The sequence below is a fragment of the Cololabis saira genome, chromosome 7 (genome assembly GCF_033807715.1).
Source record: "Cololabis saira isolate AMF1-May2022 chromosome 7, fColSai1.1, whole genome shotgun sequence".
Taxonomy (NCBI): Eukaryota; Metazoa; Chordata; class Actinopteri; order Beloniformes; family Belonidae; genus Cololabis; species Cololabis saira.
Genome location: NC_084593.1, coordinates 25,197,006 through 25,219,404, shown reverse-complemented (window position 1 = coordinate 25,219,404; position 22,399 = coordinate 25,197,006). Strand labels below are relative to the sequence as shown.

General features: G+C 41.7%; 1 protein-coding gene across 3 annotated transcripts in view; it reads right to left on the bottom strand.

Moving 5' to 3' along the window:
• The window catches only part of frmpd1b (FERM and PDZ domain containing 1b), a 29,025-nt gene that overhangs the window by 6,054 nt on the left and 572 nt on the right, over window positions 1-22,399 (bottom strand). The window contains exons 2-15 of one of the 3 annotated variants that reach the window (XM_061725215.1): window positions 13,358-13,510; window positions 10,472-10,582; window positions 8,051-8,223; window positions 6,703-6,805; window positions 5,721-5,766; window positions 5,346-5,450; window positions 5,096-5,191; window positions 4,174-4,299; window positions 3,969-4,088; window positions 3,233-3,366; window positions 2,187-2,313; window positions 1,808-1,900; window positions 1,515-1,697; window positions 214-415 (exon numbers count right to left, since the gene is read on the bottom strand). In XM_061725215.1, the coding sequence (XP_061581199.1) occupies window positions 214-415; window positions 1,515-1,697; window positions 1,808-1,900; window positions 2,187-2,313; window positions 3,233-3,366; window positions 3,969-4,088; window positions 4,174-4,299; window positions 5,096-5,191; window positions 5,346-5,450; window positions 5,721-5,766; window positions 6,703-6,805; window positions 8,051-8,223; window positions 10,472-10,578 (1,615 nt within the window). In that variant the 5' untranslated portion in view covers window positions 10,579-10,582; window positions 13,358-13,510. The remainder of the gene's footprint in view (window positions 1-213; window positions 416-1,514; window positions 1,698-1,807; window positions 1,901-2,186; window positions 2,314-3,232; window positions 3,367-3,968; window positions 4,089-4,173; window positions 4,300-5,095; window positions 5,192-5,345; window positions 5,451-5,720; window positions 5,767-6,702; window positions 6,806-8,050; window positions 8,224-10,471; window positions 10,583-13,357; window positions 13,511-22,399) is intronic. The other 2 variants (XM_061725218.1, XM_061725216.1) reach the window with 2 other exon arrangements.

Genomic DNA, 22,399 nt, shown 5'->3' with positions numbered 1-22,399 from the left:
GATGCACAAATACCAGAGAAACAGTACGGAAAGTGTAAGTACGCTGCTGGGAGAGACTATATTTAAATGAGATACTATAGTATGGCACTCTTTTCTATCCGTACCCATATTGGATGCTGAAATACATCAACTTTACGTGATGTGAAAAATCTATCTATCAAAAGGCCAAAGCCAGAAAGAGATTGTTTTAAGTGAAACAGTTTAAGTGCTCACTTGATAGGGATTCATAGCACACGCCCTTTATTACGGCGAACCTCCCACACACACCTTCTTCAGCGGGAATCCGGTGCACCCTCACTTTTGGGCGCCCCAGACGGAAGACATTAACACTGGGGTCCACCAGGAGTTTGCAGTAGCCTCCTAGCAGACAACCTAAGTCTTTGGCTGCCAGAGAGTCCATCAGTAAGGCAAATGGCTGTGAGGGAAGGGCATTGCAGAAAACAGGGCAAAGAGGAAGTGATTACAGCCATAGGGTAAAGGGGGAGAAGACGATGGAGTGGGAGAAAGAAGGAGAGGTCGTCACCTTTGAGTCAAAGAAACAGCATTGCATGGCATTAACAAACTCCCTTAGGCTTTACATTGTTATATTGGAGGAACAATGTATGACCTATATTTATTCTAATCTTGTAGGAGTTTCAATGCACAAATAGTATAGCATAGAGAATATATATCCATTTGTTAAATCTGTGTTAATGTCTACATGCTTATGCAGTATATAGGCAGTACTCGAGTTGAGGGGGGATGAGGAGGGATGGCATCCCCCCTGAAATAAAAACGGTCAAAATCCTCCCCCTGTAAAACTGCCATCCCCCCTTTCCATCCCTTATGTAATTTCATCAATGAAGGTGGTTTAACTGCTATTTCAACATTTAGAATCATCACCAGAAAAATAACACCAGAAAAATAACTTATTTGACAATTTTCACCTGTTTCAAATAAATTTTAACTTGAAATAAGTAGGAAAATCTGCCAGTGGGACAAGATTTATCTTCTCATTACAAGCAAAAAAATCTTGTTCCACTGGCAGATTTTTCTACTTGTTTCAAGTGAAAATCTACTTGAAACAGGTGAAAGTTGTTGTTTTTTCCAGTGATGAGTCTTGTTTTAAGTGTAATGAGATTTCTCTACTAAAATGAGACATTTTAACTAGAAATAAGACAAATATTCTTGTTAAGATTTTGAGTTTTTGCAGTGATCCATTTTACTTATCCTGTGAATAACAGAGGCATATTGATAAGAAAACCTTTTTATTTTTGTGTTTTGATGTATTTGATGTAAACCCAGTGGATATTTAAAGCTTACAGAAGGCTGCATTTAACTGCTGCTATGTCATTCCTGCAGTATTTCTGCATGTGTTTTGGTCAGTGCTATTATTTGTAATATATTATATTATTTGTAATTAACACAAATTATCAGTCCCGATATGATAAAATCCACCATCCCCCCTGATTTTTTTTTACAACTCGGGTACTGTATATAGGTGAACATGCTTTAGCATCCTCTGTTTTCCATACCTTCATGTCATGCAGTGAGATGCGCAGCAGGCTGACTTTGTCCGACTCAGAAAGCAACTCCACTCGGCTGATGCTGCTGAACTCAACCAACGTAGAGATCACGTTGAGCTTGTGGTTGATAATCTGACTCATCCCATACTTGGCTCCCACTAGCAAGCTGACCAACACCTCTCTGTCCTGAAGCTGAGCGTAGGTGAACGAGACGGCGATATAAAACAAAATCATTTTAGATGGTGCAAGCTTTAGCAGATGCATATATCAAACCACAAACTCTGAGGCTCTTGACTCCTTACCATCATTGTAGCTGTATAAGAGCGTCCTCCATATGAAATGAGCTCTCCGAGCTGAGTGAGGTAGGCCAACCGAGCCTGAGTAGCTGAAATGACCTAAAACATCATAGTTGACATGTAAGATGAGATCAATTACAATAAGAGCAAAGCATTAAGGAAACCTCAGGAATGTAAGGAAAAAAGATTTGCTACCCCTTTTTTAATTACCCTCCCACCCATCTTCCAAACTGATGTCACCCCCCCCCCCCTTTAAATTTCAGAGAGATTAGCAGTTGGATTAAGCTTCAGCCAAAAAGTACCCCAAAGCTATGTCTAAGCCATCACTATCTTCTCTTAAAGCCTTTCAGTATTTCCCTCCACTTATCTGCCAATTCTCATATACCTTCTGGCGTGGCTCTAGAAGGGACTGGATCTTTTTGAGGTGGTAGCTGATGGCTTTCCTCAGGTCCTTTTCCCTCATGTTGCTCAGCAGTGTAGGAGAGATGAAGCTATCCAGGCCAAACTCTTTCCTGTCAGCACACACAGAAGGAACATCACATTAACAAAGTACTTGATCAGCTGCTAAAGATGAACAATGATGGCCAAGACGATTCCTCAGATAACTCGAAACATATGATTGACTAAGAAAAAGTCTAAATGAAATGCTATTGTGAGACAGAACAAGCATGGTGCATCTGCTTTTGGTAATTTAAAAGATCGCCAGAATCAAATCTCCAATTCCACCAGCTACATATCAGTGTTCATTCACCAAAAAGCTTGATCAGACATCGTCAGAAGCCTAAACACTAAACACACATTACTTAAATGACCAGATAACAGATTATTCATATTTTAATGTGAAATATAATGAAAGCAAAGAGTCATCACAGGTATACTTATGTGAATGACCAAAGAAATATTAAACATTGTTCTAAATAACAATTCTCATCTTTTATTATGTCAATTTCCTGCTGAAGTTTTATATTTGCATCACCTGCCACTAGGTGTTACTGAACAACCATATTTTAAAGGAAGGCCTGATTATTTGAAACCGTTCATCATGAAAAAGAAATAAAAACTTTGATCTGCAGCACACAAACGTAATTATGAGTGAATGTGTATTGTAACTATATTTATGAATGGCCGGTGCATCTGCAAAGTGTTCCTGTTGAGATGTGCATCTCTGTATATCTGTTTTTTAACACTTATACAAACAATGGGACGGAAACATAATGATGTGTGGACATGCACGCGCATTTCCCATCGTATTAATAGAGCAGGTATTAGTGAGCACCCTTATCTCAGAGCAATCACAATATTGCAGCAGCAGAGTATCTCACCTCTGACATGTACAAAAATACACACGCTCCAGTACAGGAGAGCAGCAGTCAGTAATGGCCCTAAAAAAAAGTGGCCACAAAATGACCCAGAAACACACATAAGACTCACGTAATACTTTTGATAGACGTCCTGGTCTGTCCACAACTATCTAATCTCTCGTGCATGTGCAGGGCAGCCAGTCGGAGTGCTGTGTTGCACTTCATTTCAACTGCAAAACGCTCTTGCAGCACATCTCCAACACTCTGCAAACACATACAAGAACAGCGTAATGCATGCAAACATGGACGTAGCAGTAAACTGAACATTTGCCGTATTTTTTGTTATGACTTGTGTATAACAGACAGTGGAAAAATAAGCAACTTGTGACTTGCTTTAAGTAAACTAAGACTGGGAGCCCCAGTCTGCTAGCAAAAGAAAACAAAGCAGGAAGTGAGGACTGTTTTTAAAATAATAAATCAGCATGACATAAGAGGGGCTCCTGCTGCTTTGCTGTGCGGCGAAAATATGCACAGACTGTGTGGCTTTGCATGTTTCTGTTTCACAATCGAGTATCAAAGCTGCGCGTCATCGAAGTATAAAAAGGATTTTCAAGTTCGTGGTTAAAGAGCAAAATGATGTTTAAGGTTATTCAAGGCCACGGTAGGAAATCTGAACGGATTACTTTTAAGAGCTCATACGGCAAAAAGCAAGAAAAGAAGCAAGAAAAGAAGCAAGAATCAGCGGCATGGCATCTTTAAGCAGCCTGGATCATAGTGCTATATTTTAAATTCATATAAAAAAATACACCTCTAAAATGGATAAAGGATGGGACAAATATAAATGAGTCACCCAAGCCTCGTTTTACCTGTAAAAACAAGTACTCAAAGGTTGAGGTGTCATCCTGCAGCATGTCCATAGCATCTCTGGGGAGGAAACAAACTCTAAACAGACATCTGTAATCATGGGAGTCTTTTTTCTGCACCACCTGGTAGAGACAAAGAAAATACACCCATTTATGACCTTCCTTTCAGTCCCCTCATTGTGTATGGGTTTGTGTTTGCATCCCTCACCTTCTGTATGAGCTCATCTTCATGCAGCAGCAGTAGCTTGGTGATGCTATACTGTTGCTCTAGTACCAGGGAAAAGTACTCAATGGCCCGGATGGACAGTTTATCCTTCAGAGTCAGAACAATGTCCTGGAATGATGAAAAACCAACAGTTCAGACCTCTTAAACAAACATGTTTGATCACAGTCTGTTGATGCCAGATGGGCAAATCTGACTCCCCTCCTTGGCTTCCCTCAGGCTGGGTATATAAATACAAATACAAATACAGAAGCTGTCATAACAACAATTATACTCTGATGAAACAACCGAAATGGACCCAATGACTTTTACATGCTGAACCCATTATCTCTCTTAAGATATCAATATAATTAACATATGAAGAACCCTTTTTGTGGACAAACTAGGCTTAAAATCTGCTCTCCTTCTGTTTAACATTATTATACTAAAATTAAGCGATCTGTAGCAGTCACAGTTTGCCCAGACTTTGACGCCTTCCATAACTTTTAGTGTGCTTAACTTAAAAATATGCACATTGTTCCTTGAAAAACATTTGAAGCTGAATCTGGTCACATGTGGCTTCATATTCAGGTTCTGCTTCTTTAGTAGATCCTTATGGGACAATTAAATCAAATGTTAGACAATGTGCCAATTAATGCTATTCCATCTTTATCTTATTCTCGCGAGGGGGTTTTGGACATATGTACAGCTTATTTAGGGCTTTGTAGGGCATGGTGACTAATATCTGGGAACATCTTACTGGCTTTCGTTACATAAGATACTCATGAGTGACTCCTGTGCCTGTGGGAAACAATATGCGTCATCTAATTAGTCCTCTCTCCTCAGTAGTGAAGGAGCACCTGCTGAGGCCTTTCATCTCAGTCTCTTCACAAGTTTTATGTAACCAAGAAGCCCCCAATACACCCACCTTGACAGTGGTGGTATTATCAAACTTGAAGGCCTTGGTCTGTCCGTTTTCTAGATAGACCTTTAGGACGTTGGGCAGGAAGAGAAGAGAGTTTCCCTGGTGGAGAAAAGACAGCAACATGATCAGACAGGAATAAAGTCGAATAAGAAAAGACTCATCTGAAGGTAACACAGAATAAACAGTGACAGATGGATAAATGAGTCATTCACCAGGTGCTTGCAGCCTCCTGTATCAGAGAAGACTTGCTCACCTGAGTGTGCCCATTGACCACCACCTCTTCTGCAAAGCGCACTTTAACTGGATTACTCCTCAGACGAGCTCTCTTCTCCGCTGACATGATGGATGACTTGGGATTCTGCGACACGCATACACAAATGACGTGATTGAGACATATGAACAACATCTGAGCTGCAGGTGCATGAAGACGGCCGATGGGCACCGTAAATCATACACATCACAATGCAATCTGAAACAGCGTGACGGCAGTTAATCCTGTCGGCGGATGCGAGCTTGCAGTCACATGCTTGGAAACAAGCCGCCTGAGCTTCAATGAACAATGCTTTAACGACTTTATGTGACTGCGTTTATGTTGAGGCCAACTCTTCAATGTTGTCTTTGTACTCACTGTCATGTACCGCAGGAGAGTCACATTGATACAGTCCTCCAGGTCCCTGGGTGGAGAACGAAACACAGTGACACGGACGAATGTAAGTCTTTATGCAACTTTTTTGTTCAGCTGTCAAACGAGGACACTGGCCTCTCACCTCTGCAACTAACTCGCTACACTTTTCTACTCACACACACACCCATGAATCAGCTGGACAATCAAGATGGAACAGACGTACTAAACTCCAGAAACTAAACTCCGTACTAAACTCCAGAAAAGAGCTGTAAGAATAATAAATAAAGTTTCTTATCGTGACACTACTAATAAATTATTTGTAGAGTCATGCATATTAAAATTCATAGATATTGTATATTTAAAAACATTAGAAATTTTGTTTCGAGTTAAGAATAATAGCCTTCCGGCTTGTTTTCAGCATTTCTTTAAATTAAGAGAAACAAATTATAATTTAAGAAGGCTGTGGTGGGTCATTGAAAGATGTCGTGTGAGGACTAATGTTAAATATAGATGTGTTTCATTTTTGGGAGTCAAATTATGGAATCAACTTAGTGATGAAGTGAAACTGTGTAAATCTCTGTTGAATTTTAAAAAAATATTGAAAAGTAAAATAATTAAGGATTACAATGCTAAATGATTGGAGTATAATTTGGTTAAGCAGAACAATTTAAAGGGAAATTTCTCTTTGTTTCTTTTCATATTGCAGATAATCTGGGTTTTCTGTTGGAAAGTACAGGGTAGGTTGTTCAGGCAGCCTATTCCTTTTTCGGTTACAGAGTTTATTATTATTTTTTGTGTGAAACTGATGAGTGTAAACTTGTATGAAAGTGTTTTGTCATTTAAACACACACACACACAGTTTGAATTGCAAATAATGTAATAACCGAAATAAACAATTCATTCATTCATTCATTCATACTTGTCCCAAGGAGTGGATTGATTGATACATAGATAGATAGATATATTCATGGATAGATGGTCTCACCTCAAGATGTTTTCCACCTGCTCTGCACTCACATCTTCCAGCATTTTGTCATTGATCTGCACTACCTGGTCTCCTGGGTATAATATCCCATCTGCAGGGCTCCCTAATGACAGAAAAAGAAGACATAAAGGAAAAGCCTGGCTGCGTTTGTGGTTATAAAAGGAGACTTCAGCACAGATATACCCACACACACACACACGGGAGGAAAAGAGAGAGACATACATGTGCTCACACACCTACGCAGAATAACACACGTGTACAGGCACACATACCCTCTCACAATGACACGCATGCTCGTTCAACGTGGCTGACTCAACAGTGTTCAGCTGAGGACGTGAGGGGGTTACAGTTACTCTGGGTGTCTTCCAGTTCGGCTCTGAGCCGCCTTCTCCGGTTATTTATACTCATTTGTCTTGAGGCGAGAGAGCACGACTGACTGAGACGCAGCAGTTTCAGCTTACTCTGTAATAACACAGACCGGCCGAGTGTATGGGGGCATAAACACATGTGTTTTTACACAGCCAGCCGGCCTGCCTGGCGCTGCACTCTCCGTCTCTGATTGTTGACCAGTTTTTGACCCACTGATGACACAGAAGCTTTTACGCATGCGCACACAGATTCAACCCCACCCTCACCTTCTATCAAGCGTTCCTGGCAGCTCTGCCAGTATTCTGATCTTTCTATTCCTTTGTCAAGTTCATTGCTTTTCTCTGACGCTCAGTTGTTGTTTGGCTCCTCCCAGAAAGGCGTCGCCCATCTTTCCTCCCTGCCTGCACATTTTCACACTCGTTATTTTGCACTCCATGGCCACGTTAACGCTCCTGCTGACATCTCAACTCTCTCTCGGATGTTGTCTCGTGTCATCACTTCCATTTTCTTTATCACTTTATCTCCTGTTCTGGCAGCAGATAATAGGCACGGAGAGGCTGCAAGGGTGGGAGTCTTGTCAGGGGGTTTTATCACCTTATTTTACAGGATAGACATAAAAATAATGGATCAGCATCTCTGCGTCTCAACCCCCACCCCTATCAAGGTTGCCTATGTGTAAAGTGATTGGATTTAGAGAGGGGGAGCAGGTGGTTCTGTTGTTTCTGTGGCCTTTCTGGCACCGTGCCTTACAGGGTGAATGCCAGGAATGAGTCAGTATGTGTGTATCCGTGCATGTGACAGAGACAAAAAGAAAAAAGAAAAAAGGAGTGTGTAAATCTGACCCGCTGCAGGCCGTGAACAGTTGTAATAAGCAGGTGGCCATTTGGAGAGGAACCAGAAGAACAAAGTGCACTCGTCCTCACAGACACACGCACGGAGATGCTCAAACGAACCCAAAGCCGCTTCACACGTGGCGTACCTGCGGCGACGTCCCTGACCAGCAGGGGTGGGTTTGTGGTGAGGGTGAAGCCATGTCCGGTGCTCCGGTCCAGGACCGGGTCTCTGGTGATCTGCAGCGTAAGCTTGGCCTGGAAGTTTTGGTTGGACAGACTGTTGGAGCGCTGTGACCTCCCATCGCCAAGCAACCGCTCTCTGAGGAGGTCAAACAGTGACAGGTTATCCAGCTGGAGACTGCAAAACCTATTAGAAGATTCAAGACATTTTGCCTGATATATCCAAGCTTTAAAACATTTCTGACCAATAGTCTGGGGAGATTCCTCTTGCAATTCTTTGTATGTTTGTTTGTTAGCAGGATTGGAGCGTGGACAAGGACAAAACAATGTCAGCTGGTGCAGATCAGGATTGATTTTGTCAAAGTCGTGAAACATAGAATTGGCCTTCAGCGATGATGTACGCTTTGAGAGATCCTGTTATGAGTTCGATGCCGGCCCCCATATTGCAAATATCTGGGTGAGGGGCAACAAAACATCTGGTGGAAAAATCTAACAAGTAATTAGATTTAGATTTAATCAAAAACATCACTGAGAATAAAAAACAACATCCCAGAGAAGCAGAGACTTTCAAGAATAAAGATGGGAAGCGGTTCACCGCTCTGTGAAAGAATGTTTGGGTAAACAAATTATGAGGAGTTTAGGGATTTCACCATATTCACTACGTAATATGTTTTCAAAAGAATCAAGGATAAAGAGACGTCTCAACACAACAGACGGGCTGATAACCCCTACTGAATGTTGGTGATCTCTGTGCCCTCGGCCAACACTGAATTAAAGAACAAACAACATTTGGTGTAGAAATCACTCTGACACTTCTGAAAAACCACCATCAGCGAACAAAGTCGGTCTGTGAATCCATGCGCGCAAGATAAAACATAAACACGGCCCAAAGATAATGTTGCCTTCCTCATTTAGGACGGAGAATACGTTTAAAACTGTCTTGCAGTCTGAAGCTTCAAAATAAAAAACCCACGAGGTAGGGCTGTGCGATTAATCGATTTTAAATCTAAATCGGATTTATTAATCAAAATCGATGTTAAAAAAAGGAAAATCGGAAAATCGATGTTCCTTTTTTGCAGCTGGCTGCATTACAGACAGAGTTCGTCTAGTCATCTTTGTTTGGTCAAGAAAATTGTAAATGTTGTCACTTTACTAAACTCAAGGAGGATTTACAGTATCTTTCAATTGCACTTCATTCCCAATGGGCAAATTTGTTTGCTATTTTTCTTTAGAAATAAAGATAAAATATTTTAAACAATTTATTCCATTGTCTTTTGTAGTTTTACCAAAAAAATCGAAATCGAAAATCGGGTTTTCAGAGAAAAAAATCGGGATTTTATTTTTGTCCAAAATCGCCCAGCCCTACGACGAGGACACTTATCTGGATTTGGTACGCAGGTGTTGTACATGCCATGCAGACAATCTGTTTGTCAGATAAGGTCTAGTTGTTTTGGTAAAATAATGCTAAAAAAAACACACACAATCTGACTGAAGTACATAAGAACCACAGGTAAAGACTTCTGGCCCGTTTTCAGTCCATACCTGCAAATCTGAGAATAACTTTGGTGTCAATTTTGGTTCTCTAACAATTAAGGAATAAATATTTCTTTTTTTTTTTTTAATATATAGATTTTTAGCCCAAATTTTTTCCCCATTTTATCACCCAGTGCTCCTATCGAAGTCAGTCCTGGTGAGTCCATTATATGTTTAGAACCTGAAAAACTTGCTACATTGCTCATGTGTGATTAATATGATCAATAAATCCTCTCAAATAACACTCTGCTACAAATAGAACTATAATTTCTGTATATGATATGTTTAAATATGATATAAAAGTTATCCTTCAGTCCTGCTGTCCTGGTCAGCTAGTCACATCTTTCCCAGGAATAACTAACAGCACCACTTTACTCGGCTTCCCCCTGAAACACATCCTTTGCTGAAGAAGAAAAATCATTTAGCTGAAAAAAAAAGGAGATGAAGGGTTTGTGAAGGCATATCTGTGGTTACTGTGGGGTGTGTGTGTGTGTTTGAGTGTGAGAGCGGGCCAGTCAGGCTTTAAATCTCAGCTACGTGATGTGTCTCCTCTTGTGAGGGTGTGGGGAGGAGATCTGCTCCGTGTGTTTACACCCGGCTGAGAACACACACTGCAGTTGATGGTTCATTTCTAACAATGAAACCGTACATTTCCCCTGCAGACCGAACTACAAACGCAACCACGCAACATTTCTTTTTCACCAAATATCTGGCAACATGACTAGAAGTGAATGAGGACGTTATTGAAGTATACAAGTTGTTTTGTTTTCCTTCTCTCTTCAGTGAAGTATGCTTCCACTAGAGGAAGAGGTAGAGGTTTTCTGAACTTTAAAGGACATTGTTTTGTGGCTTACCTGCTCAGGGATTCTCGGGTGCGTCGTATTATTGTTCCCACCACCTGCTGCACCCGACTGGCCCTCCTGGCCGGAGACCTGCTTCTACATCGCTCCTTCTCCTCCATTTATCTGAAGTGACCGCAGGAGAGATGCATGTGAGTTACACGTACAAAAAAAAAGCAAAAACATATGGGAAGGAGATGAGAGGATTTGAAGGACCAGACAGATTAGAAACCGCTTAGAGTTTGTTTCTGTCTTTTTGAACTGTATAATCAGTGCCAGAATGGGGCTCCGACCAAATTTGCATGCAGCCTGCTCTGTTTTTACGTGCAACACGCGTTGCCCGCCTTGAATGCGATGAATAATCAGATATGTGAACAGAAAGCAAGAAAGGGCTGGGACAGAAAGGGGGGGTGGCTTAGTCAGCATGAGCAGCAGCAGCAGCAGCACATGCCTACACGATTCCCCACAACAACAACTGGACCCGTGCACAATAACAGTCTTCACAAAGAGTGCTGCATAAATATGCCACGATCTGCACGTCGCTACCACCTCGCAGCTGTGCGTTTTCTGCTTAGCTTGGCCTTTAGAGAAGGGAGTGGTGGGGACCGAGTGAAATGATGGAGGGCTCAGCTGGCCCTCGGGGAGGCCGAGCCGGTCCGCAGCCCTGAATCCAAACTAAAAGTCAACTCTTCCAACTCCACTGGACTGTGTTTTGTTTCTGTCAGCCAATCCATACACTTCTACGGGAGAAGCTTGTCATGGCTTTGAGAAGCCTTACGCATCCATTTATTTTCTTTGAAATTAAAATCTATTACATTTCTTTTGCACTACGGGGCTTCAAAACCTGATCGGATTTAAAGTAGTTTTGAACATCTGAAAGAGCTGTAGCAAGGCGTTGTATTATTATGGTGAATGAAGTTTCTTTAATTACTATTTTCAACAAATATTGTGTCTTGTGGTGTGCTGCTCGTGGCCGCAATGCACTCATTGACCTTATTGGCAGAGGCGGCGTGAGCGGTGACCCAGACCCGATCGATATGGCTAACGATGAAGGATGTGCTCCTGACACCTGATCTGCGGGAAAACCTTGCCAAGAGCTGATTTTAAGCACCTTTCTGAAACATGCTTCTTGTTTCAGTTTCCTGGTCATACACCAATCGTGCACAAAGCAATAAAACAATCCATATTTCCAAAACTTAAGAATGGTATTGTCCTTTTAGTGCAATTACCTACAGACCGTGGTCTAATCAAAAGAATGAAATGCTGTAAAATCAAAAGGTGATGTCAAACAATGCGGCTGTAAGTGCAGCTGCACTGAAACGGGAGCAGCGGGGTTTCAGCTCATCCCTGCAGATAACTGGTTGTAGGCCGGTGCTGACTAACCTCCGTCAGTGATAGTGAGGCAGTGCGGTTCTGTCCTTTAAGAGGATTAGAGCCCTTCATACTTCATAGGCCTAAAAACTGGTCAGGGTGTCACTTCAGCACCTCCCACTTATCCGGATTGACGGAGACCGATGTGGATGAACTAGGCTGAGAGAGACTGGGGAGCTGACAGCTGGACACGAGTAACTGAGCACGATGACTGACACATGCGCCCCCCTCAATCATCCGGGACACACAAAATCTGATGTCTCCCTTGAACACTATAGATTGAGTAACATTTTTTCTCTGCTAATGCAGACCTATATATATATATATATATATATATATATATATATATATATATATATATATATATATATATATATATATATATATATATATGTATATATATCATAGGGCTGGGCGATATATCGAAATTTTAATATATATCGATATATTTTCAAACGCGATATGGTACGAGACAATATCGTTTATATCGATTTAAAAAAAAAATTTTTGATTTTGATATAGCTTATTTTGTGACAAATTGACTTGAATGTTTTATTTGAGATTTGCACAAATGTTTTGTTATTTGCACAACTGTCAACCTCAGTGGAAAAGTCTGCCTGTTACTGTCTACATTGTATTAATTGTACAGTGTATTTTAATTTAATTGTTATGCAGGAAAGGGATATTTGTTTTATTTTATTCAAGAAGCATTTTTATTCTATATATGCAGGCAGTTCATTTTTATTTAATTTGTTTTATACATTTTGATATTGTGCAGACCTCTGTTAATAAAGGTACCTGTGTGACATTTGGCACAAGGCTTTGTTTTAAAACTGATTGTTTTTTTAAGGGTTTGCCTCAGAAAAAAATTAAGCTAACAGAGATGCTATGCTATAATGCTTTGGGGGAAACCCCAATTATGGCACAGAAAAAATATCGAGATATATATCGAGTATCGCCATTCAGCTAGAAAATATCGAGATATGACTTTTGGTCCATATCGCCCAGCCCTAATATATCATGTTGTGCCTAACAAGCAGCGCGCTTACAAGGATGTGGATATGCAGATGTGCAGATGTGCTTGTGTGGTGCTCTGGAGCAGTAATCAGTGCTGGCCCCTTCATTTCATTATTTATTTATTTTTGCTGTCATTCTCTCTCTTTCTTTGTTCTGTCTTTCATTTTCTCCTTCGTTCTCCATAACCTTCTCTGTCCTTGCAGAGTCAGGTTGTCGTCTCCAGTGACAGTCTCTACAGGCAGCTGCAGCCAGCCGGTTCCTATATGCATGCACACCCTATACATTGGAGCAAGGGGTTTCGCCGCTATCATTTTCAACAACAGCCGACTCCTCTGAAGCAGCTAGTTAAGCAGGTGTAAGAGCAGATGCATTCTCAGAGATTACTCTATGAGGGCCACACTTCAGAAAGTCAAATCAAACCTGCACTTTCAGTGATTCCAAGCTTTCATTTTCAAGCATGATAGAATTAAAATGATCCCCAATCTTAACATTAAACTGTGAAGCGTGACTCACCGAGATCTAGCTTGTCTCTTCAGGACTGTAGAAAACACATGCCCCCTTGTCCTCTGAGGCATCCGCTCTGTAACCCCTCCAGGATTGGCTGAAAAGAAGTGGAGAGGGGTCCTTGCAATCATCAGGGCCCAAATCCCAATCTGTTGCGGCCACCTGTGCAGAGCAGAACAAGGCTATCAGGGAAACCTGTCAAGACTCGTAAACAGACTGGAGGTCCACGGTTTATAATTAGAATGAGGCGAGTTCCGATTAAGCTCTATCTGCTGCGTCTGACTTGAATGTTCAAGCTATTATAAGTAACAGCGCTCCTGATATTTTCTGTGTTAAGATGTAAGTATGTCAAGCCAAGCAGATGTGAGCCCAGAGCAGCTATGTAGTTGTGGTTTTCCTCGAGGCCCCTCCTCCGGTCCCAAAGGCTCTCTTGCTCTCTTTCTTTCTCTCCCTCTCACTCACGGCCTTTCTCTAGTTTTTTTCTCTCTCTTTCTGTAGCCTCAAAAAGCACATGCCGCTCTGAAGACGAGGCAATTCCATCTCCGTCTGGTTGTCTAAATAAAAATTTCATGCAACCCAGTTGAGTTAACAGTTATTACTGGGTTTGCTCTAAAAGCAAAAGTACAGCCTGTGAACTCTGGTGCGGCGGAGAGGGATGTGCATGTGCTGCCAGGCAGACAGAAATGCTGGCCAATGGTCAAAAAACAAAAAAAAAGGAAAAGTCTTTCATATAGACATCAGAGCAGCAGATATGGCTGCTCAGCCAGCCTCTGGTTTGGGAAGAAAATACACACTGTTGTGAAAAAAACCCTGGCTGCTGAAGTAAGAGAGACGCTGAATAAACAGTCTTGATCTCGTCTGAGGAAACCGCCTCATTCTGCACTTGATCGCTGAAATAAACTCTCACTCTGCAGGCCTTTCATCTGCAGCAATGAGCAGAAATCAAGGAAATGATGGTCCCATCTGTGCAGCTCTTCCACGGGGCCCTCTGTCCCACACATACAGCTCTTTCACCAGGCCCATGTGTCCCAGTAGAGAAGCCAGTGGAAGACCAAGACCCACATAGACTGCAGGGCACATGAATAATGCATGGGGCTAATGCAGCTAGTTCAGCCTCCGACCGCCTTCTTCTGCCACTTTGCCAACACAGGCAAGAAGAGGAGAGGGAGCACGGGAGCAGAAAAGACACAGGAGAGACGTAGGGGGAGGCTGAAGCCGTGCAGAGGAGGGGACTGTAAAAGGGGGCTGAGAAAAGGGGCAGGAAGACAGAAAAGAGAATTGGTCAAGGCAAAGAAAAGAGAGCAAGGACAGGATATTGAAGGGGGAAGAAAAGGGTAGAATTTTAAAGAGGGTGAATAGGGCAGAGGCAAAAAAAAATGAGGGAGTGAAACAGCAAGAGACGAGAGGAATGAACAAAATTATCTTCAGGGGGAGGTGAAGGAGGAGTGGGGACCTAACAAAGCAGAGCAGCAGACACTGGTGAACTGACAGCTGTTTAATAAATAAAAAGCAACTTAAAAAGAGCTGTGGTGTTGTCACCATATGCTCTTTGCTTCCCTTAAATTGAGTAATCGTTTTTGATATGACTGCAGTCTCGGTTTTCAAACCTGACACAGCAAGACGTGTTTCTTGAGCCTGACGACGTTTCCGTTTCTGATCAGAATCAATAGCCGTTCCTGGAGACTTCCCTCACCTGCCGGGGCCCCGTATGTCCCCGAGCTCACCGCACATAACGCTCATCAACAAGTCCTGCGCACCGCCTCCGTCGCCCTCTTTTCCTCCCTTCATCCTCTCACCTCCACACCAAACTTCACTTCACATGAAAATCCAGCCTGTCTCATTCAGCACCGTGTTTTGATGTTTGTGTCTGATTTCTCTGAGACAACCAACCCCCCCTCCGTCTCACTGCTCATTTTCCCACACAATGTCTCTCTGTTTCAGCCAAAACAGCCAGTTATTCAACCCTGGTTAGAGCACGCATACACTTCATAGAAGAGCTCCACTTTCTCCTCGGGGGTTAGCGAGGAGGTAGCGAGCACACAGTTCTTGTGCAGCCAGCTGAGCAGAAAACGGATCCAAGTCCAATTAGCACTGCTGGGCCAGACTGGGCCATGACACGTCAGACCAACCTGCACAAGATGGGGTATAGACAAGCCACATCAGGGCATGAAGCGGAAGGAAAAATGTAAAAATACAGGTCTTTAACTCTGATCAAAAGTAGGAACAATGTTGCTGTCTTGCTGAAATGTCTGTGACACGTTTTGATCAAAATACCACAAAAATAAAGAACTAAGTATCCCCTTTCAACCACGTACTTAATAGTCTTGTTCACGGCTGGTTTTAAGAGCTGAAGTCAACATCTGAGACTCCACTTCACCTCCTGGAATCAGTTCGCACTAAACACTTCAGAAGCAAAAAAAAAAGAAATTAAAGTGAAATTAGATGGTGCTAAAGATGGGGGGGCTGATAATTGCACTCTGGTCCAGGTTTATGATGTCACGGTGCTCTGCATGTCTGACATTTTTCAAACAATGCTTAAATCACAACAACATACCTATGTTACCTGAGGATTGTTGCGTTGGTAATCAGATTGGACAAATATACAAATATATGCAACCAAGTTGCATATATTTTGACGGTCTGACAGTCTGATAGATACGACGGAGTATTAGGGCCAAACAAAAAAACAAAAAAAGGAAATTACGAGAATAAAGTCATAATATTACGAGAATAAAGTCGTAAAATTACGAGAATAAAGTCATAATATTACGAGAATAAAGTCGTAAAATTACGAGAATAAAGTCATAATATTACGAGAATAAAGTCGTAATATATTATAAATATATAAATATAACTTCACAAGATGCTCAATATTCCTCATTTTAACACAGGGAGAAGAAGCTCTTCCTGTTAGAGTTCTCATAAATTATATTTTCATAATATAATATAATAATATAATTTTCGTAATATTACGACTTTATTCTCATAATATTACGACTTTATTCTATTACGACTTTATTCTCGCAACATTACGACTTTATTCTCGTAATTTTACGACTTTATTCTCATTATATTATGACTTTATTCTCGTAATTTCCAATTTTTTTTGTCTTAGTTTCGCCCTAATACTCCGTCGTAGATAGACAGGTTAAATGTGTAATAAATTCTTCTTGCTTAGTGATCTTCAATCCTTAGTTCAAGATAGGCTCAGTGCTCCAATAATGTCATGACAAACACTTGCAACTTATAAGCCTTAAAGTGATAACTAAGGGGAGCATTGCAACAATGTTATGTGGACTCTAGCAGAAATCATCCTCGTGCCACAGCAGGTTTCATATCTCATGGACCAGTTGGCTGTTTTTGACATATTGTTCCGAATCTGTTGCACTCACATGCACAAATGCCCTCGTCTTATTATCTTAGTCAGGGCTCTGCAGCAACGTAATACAACTGAATACCTAAATAAAGCCCCGAAAGCAATTCCTGGCCTTCGAAAAGCCATAAACCTGTGGGGTCCAGCTTTCCTGTCCTCATAAATCTGTCAGACCCTACAAACGCAGTGGGCTCCTGGTTTTCAGACCCTACAAAAAAAAAAGAAAAGTGCCCACATACACTCCTCCCCAGTCCAATATGACACACCGGATACAGCTGCACCACATGAGACGCAGGGGAGCAGCAGCAGCAGGGGTTCCTTCAGCAATTCAGGGTTTCATTGAAGCTCACAGTGGCTGCCAATAAAGTTGAAACTGAATTCTGGGAACATTCAGTCCAGCAGCAGCATGTTTGGCTGAAAACCTGTGTGAGTATGTGAATCGCTTGAGGTGGAGGGGATTTAATTGCGTGCGAGGCAGCTGAACTGCTGCAATGTTGTAAATGTGACAAATAACAAGTAGAGCACATAATAAATGCCCAGTAAGAGTCAATCAGGGAAGGGGAGTAGATTTTTCTAGCGTTTTTAGTCACAGCTTAAGTTAAAATTGTCTGGAGATGTAAAAATGAACAGGAATAAAAAATATTGGGTTTGAGATGATTATTCCAAAATGAAAACATTTGCATTAATTAATTGTTGCTGTTTTATCCTGCAAGCGTTCATAGCATTTTACAACTTTATTGGATAAGTTATTGTGTAATTAGAGCTTCTGTAGTGATCAGTGAGAAATCTGGATGGGAAGCTGGTGAAAGGTCACCACAGGTCGAGGTCACGAAATTAAATCAGCTAAGGTTTGATCGGCTGTTTCAATTAGCTGTTTTCATATTTGTCCTTCGGGCCTCAGGTGCTCCCTGCCGTGGAGAAACCTCACAGTAACAGGGGTTTCAAACTCAAGTTCAGCCTGCTTTGTTTTTTGGGGGTTTTTTTTCAAGCAGTCCTGAAAGTCCAGATGCTTTTCATTAGATCGCTTTGTGGTGTTTGTTGGCAAACTAGCAGCTCCAGAGGCTCCATGGTCTGTTGGTCCAAACTGGAAAATTCTCAACAAGTGCACGATAGACTGTCGTGAAATGTAGAGTGGATATGTGTGGCTTAAAGTGGTTAGTGGGATGAATCCTAATCACTTTGGTGAATCTGCCTTTCCCCGTGAATGTGAGCACTTGGATAAAATGCCTGAGCATCTGTGAGTCAGTTTTCACTGGGTATGTTGTAATGGGTCTGGTGATCATCGCACTATCAGGCAGGATGACAAAAAGCTGGGCGATATTTCATAATCTCTAAACATTGTATTAATTCTAATGTTTTTTTAATGTGCAAATGAAAATGTTAGCTGTTTTGTTGAAATGCCCAGTTTTCTATTGCCCTTTCTAGAGAGCGTTTAGTTGAAACTGTTGCTTCTAGTGTTTAATAAGACAGACTTACCCTGTTTCTTGTCTTTTACTGGCAATTTCCCTGTTAACTGTCTTCCAGACATAATTTACATCTTCTGTTCCTTACTCAGGCTTTCAGCTTGTTCCATTAGTCTTAAAGACAGGGCTCGCCATGCACAGCTCATTACATTTCCCTTTTCGTCAGCGACCTGGCATGGGCGTGTGTTCCCCGGTGAACTATTAAATAGCAGGTCTTTTTGACTGTCCATGAGAGACACACACAGAGACTGACAAAGAGAGAAAGATCTTGATGTCTGAGGGAGGTCTTTAGATGGTCCAAGTCTAGGGCATCTGCCTCACTCTTTGCTGTCTGAGTCAATTTCCTCCACCTCTGGGATCCTGCAAAAGCTGCACAATAAGGGCTTATCTTTAAGCGAAAGTAATATAAAGACAGGGAGTTCGCCAAGACCTGCGGTACTCCTCTGGGGTCTGAAATAATACTTACAGTATACCAATGCAGCAGAACTTTAATATTTAATATCACAGAGAAGAACAGAAGAGAAGGAAACGTTATTATAGGCTTTGTAATGCTATTATGCAAAAGCTTTTCATTCTCAAGATGTTTATACTTTAAAGTCATAAGGGAAGCTGGCCTCTATTATAGCACCACTGCCAGTCAATTGTGCAATCACCATGGAGCTGTCACATCAATGAGGTCATGTCTGTTTTTCCCCTCTATATGAATAATACTATACGGAGAAAACGGACCCCAACTGTGCTCAAATATCTATTACTAAAACGCTGATGCAACCCCTGGCCCATTAATTAACTGGATTGATCTGATTACAAAACGACTTCCATTAGCAGCAACAACGTGAGCTGAGGATAAATTCTTGATCGCACAGATATGATAATGTACCTCTCAGTATTAAGGCTGATTTATGGTTCTGCGTTAAATCGGCGCAGAGCCTATGCCGTAGGCCAGGGCTATTCAATTGGCGGCCCGCGGGCCACATGCGGCCCGCCAGGAGCTTTTATGTGGCCCCTGGTCATATTTTAAAAAAGGGGTTGTTTGTTGAAAAAAAAAATTATTTCCGATTTTTTGCCAGTGTTGCACAGTGTTAATGTTTGTCACATTATTATTAACCTCCGTTGTACAGAGGACTTGTTGACATCATTAGGCTTCTAGGATTGGCCTGACATTTTTTTAATTTGAATAAGTGAGGACTTTGCATTTCAGATGGAACTTCTAAGCCTCCTATAATTTCATGTGATTGTTTTGTTTTACTGATATAATGCACAGATGTGTCATTAATAAAGGAGCTTATGGTTCATATTTTAGTTGCTTATTTATAACATCAAACTGGCTATTATGGACTGAAATGCTTGTGCCCAATGCTTAATATAATATTCAAATAAGGAAATCTTGGTGGAAAGTGGTGCTTTGTCATTATGGTGTGTTTTATTAAAAGTAGGTCAATATCAACTTCATTAAGTTTGCACAATGCATGGTTTCAAAATGAACTTGCATTTAAAATAATATTTCTTTATTTGAATATTATATTTAACATTCACAATGACTATATCTGGAGACAATTAATACATAATTCATATGTAAACTAGATATATTCAAATGTATAATACAAATGTATTATATATACATAAGTCTTCGTCTTTAAGTGCAAAATACCTTTTGAAAACCCCCACATTTTCAAATTGTGCGGCCCTCTCCATACAGTCCTTTTGCAGATGTGGCCCCCGGCCGAATATAGTTGAATACCCCTGCCGTAGGCTCTGCGTCGATTTAACGCAGAGGCATAATTCAGGCTTTAGTCGGGAGCTGCAGTCGGCGGCCCGCCATCACAGTCTGGTGTGCAGACATGAGGCTGAGACTAGAGAGGAGAGGATGGCTGGCTGGCAGCAGTAAGTGGGGCAGGAGGAGCGCTCGGCAGGGGAGACGGGGAGACTGCCAGGCTGCCGTGCAGAGCATCAAGTCCGTCCTGACGGGCAAGTTATGCCCGTCATGATTCTCCCCTGCATGGCAGACTGACCTCGTTGCTACAACTTTCATCACACGCTCCCTCGAGTCACAGCTAGGGTTGCCATTAACCGTCCCTTGAAAAACGGGACGGTTTGACCTGAAAAGGGACGCACTTTGTCCCGTATTACTGTGAGACTCAAAAAATAGTCATAAAATGCCAATGGAAAATGGCATTGAGCTGTTTAGTTCATAAGTTATTTTTTTCTGTTTTACTACAACTGTAGTCTACAGTCATGGCCTTTGAGGCACAAATATGTTTACAAGTTTTCTACAGACTTTCTGTTTGCACTTTTGTTATTGCACTAAAAATGTGCACTATTACAGGATAGATGTTCTGCTTTCTATTGTTTTATAATAATGTATACACTTTTAAGTTAAGCTGGACTCTGTTTAAGAAAGATACTTATTTCATTCATAATAATTTGTTTTCCATGCGTTCATGGCATTCAAAAATATGCATCTACCATATTTTCTGGACTATAAGCCGCACCTGTATACAAGCCGCATCCGCTCTATTTAAAAAAAAAATGTATGCAAGCCGCAGATATTTATGTTGTTAGATTAGATATTTACTACATGTACAGAAGGATTTAGAACTGTAAATGATGTACATGTTTGTAGCTAAATAGATCCTTTCCTAACAGTGTCTTTTAACACGGCAGCAACTTTGCTGATTAAAACGGGACAGAACCAAAAGAAAATAGCCGCTATTTATTTATCTATTTATCTGTTTGAAATCTGCTTATACCTACTTCTATCTGCTAAAGAAGAAGTAGCGTATTCTTCTTTGCATTTATTTTGTCTTAGTTTTTATTCTAATTCCGGTTAGAGCGCCCCGAGCGGTGGAAGAAAAATCCACAGAATAGCTGCACCTTTGTATAAGCTGCATGGTTGAAAACCTATGAAAAAAGTAGCGGCTTATAGTCCAGAAAATACAGTAATTCAATTCAGGTTCGAGTCAAATAGTTAAAAAATCGTTTCACTCACAAAAAAAGGGGCTAAAAAAATTCACCACGCAAGGAAGGGTGAAGGCAATCGGGTTGGCCGCTGAGGTGTCCCTTATTTATTTTACAGGGAGTTGGCAACCCTAGTCACAGCAGCATAATGCCCGCAGCGGTGACCGAGACAGAGCACCCACCTCCCCCACGCAGGAGCCTAAAGCAAAACACCGGGCACCCACGGATTTTTCACGTGGCGACACCATACTTGCACGAGGATCATTATTTTACGGCATTATACGATTGTTACTTAACACCCCAGATGTGCACACACACACACAGGCACACAGAGAGAAAGAAATAAAAAGCTGCACGGTCTCACACATGTCTGAACCGCTATGAGCGGTCACACTGGATCACGTCATGCGTGAAATGAAGGCCCCAGAACAGCAAAACGCATTGTTCCGGTCTAGTTGTGCTGCGCTTGTCTTGTCATGCCCTGCACGGCACGGCAGAGCGCAAATAAAGAAAGAGGATAGCTGCTGGCCAAAATAAATGGAGGAGAGGGGAGGAAAAAAGAAAGGGAAGACAACTGTCCGTGGAAGCTGCGCATCGCCTCCGCCCATTCATCCCACTGCGCGTGTTTTATGCCGCGTTCCATTTGTCCTCGGAAGTGGGGATTTCCCAGTTCCTAGTTGGATTTTTCAACTGGAACGCCCCTCGAAGTGGGATTTCCCACTGGGAAAGTGGGAGAGTCTTCACCGCCCCCGAAGTTCACATTCCAAGATGGCTGCCCCGGTTGTAAACAGTAGAAGAGAGCTCTGTAAAAATTCGTAGCACTTCATTCTAGTTTTGGTCACACTAAATCAGTCATATACAAGTATTGTTCAGCATATATATGCTGCTTTAGTGTACTTCACATTTTTCATGTGGTATATGCGAACTACAATCTTGTTTTCCTACTTTGTAACTGGAACGCTGATAACTCGGCTGTGACGTCATTCCCAGTTCCCAGTTCCGACTTCCGAGATAAATGGAACGTAGTCTTACTACCCAGAGTCCTGACATCCCCCCTGATCCGGCAGGATTTAGTCCGTGCAAAGTAGTCAGGGACGGTGATTTCACTGCAGGAGACAGCTGTGGTTTCCAGTCCTGCTGCGCCAAACGCGTTAGGAAATCTGCTCATTTAAATGCATTTAAATTGTGATGGCAGTCCTGTCTCATAAACAGCGCATATACAATTATATTACACAATTGGGGGGGCTGACTGACTGC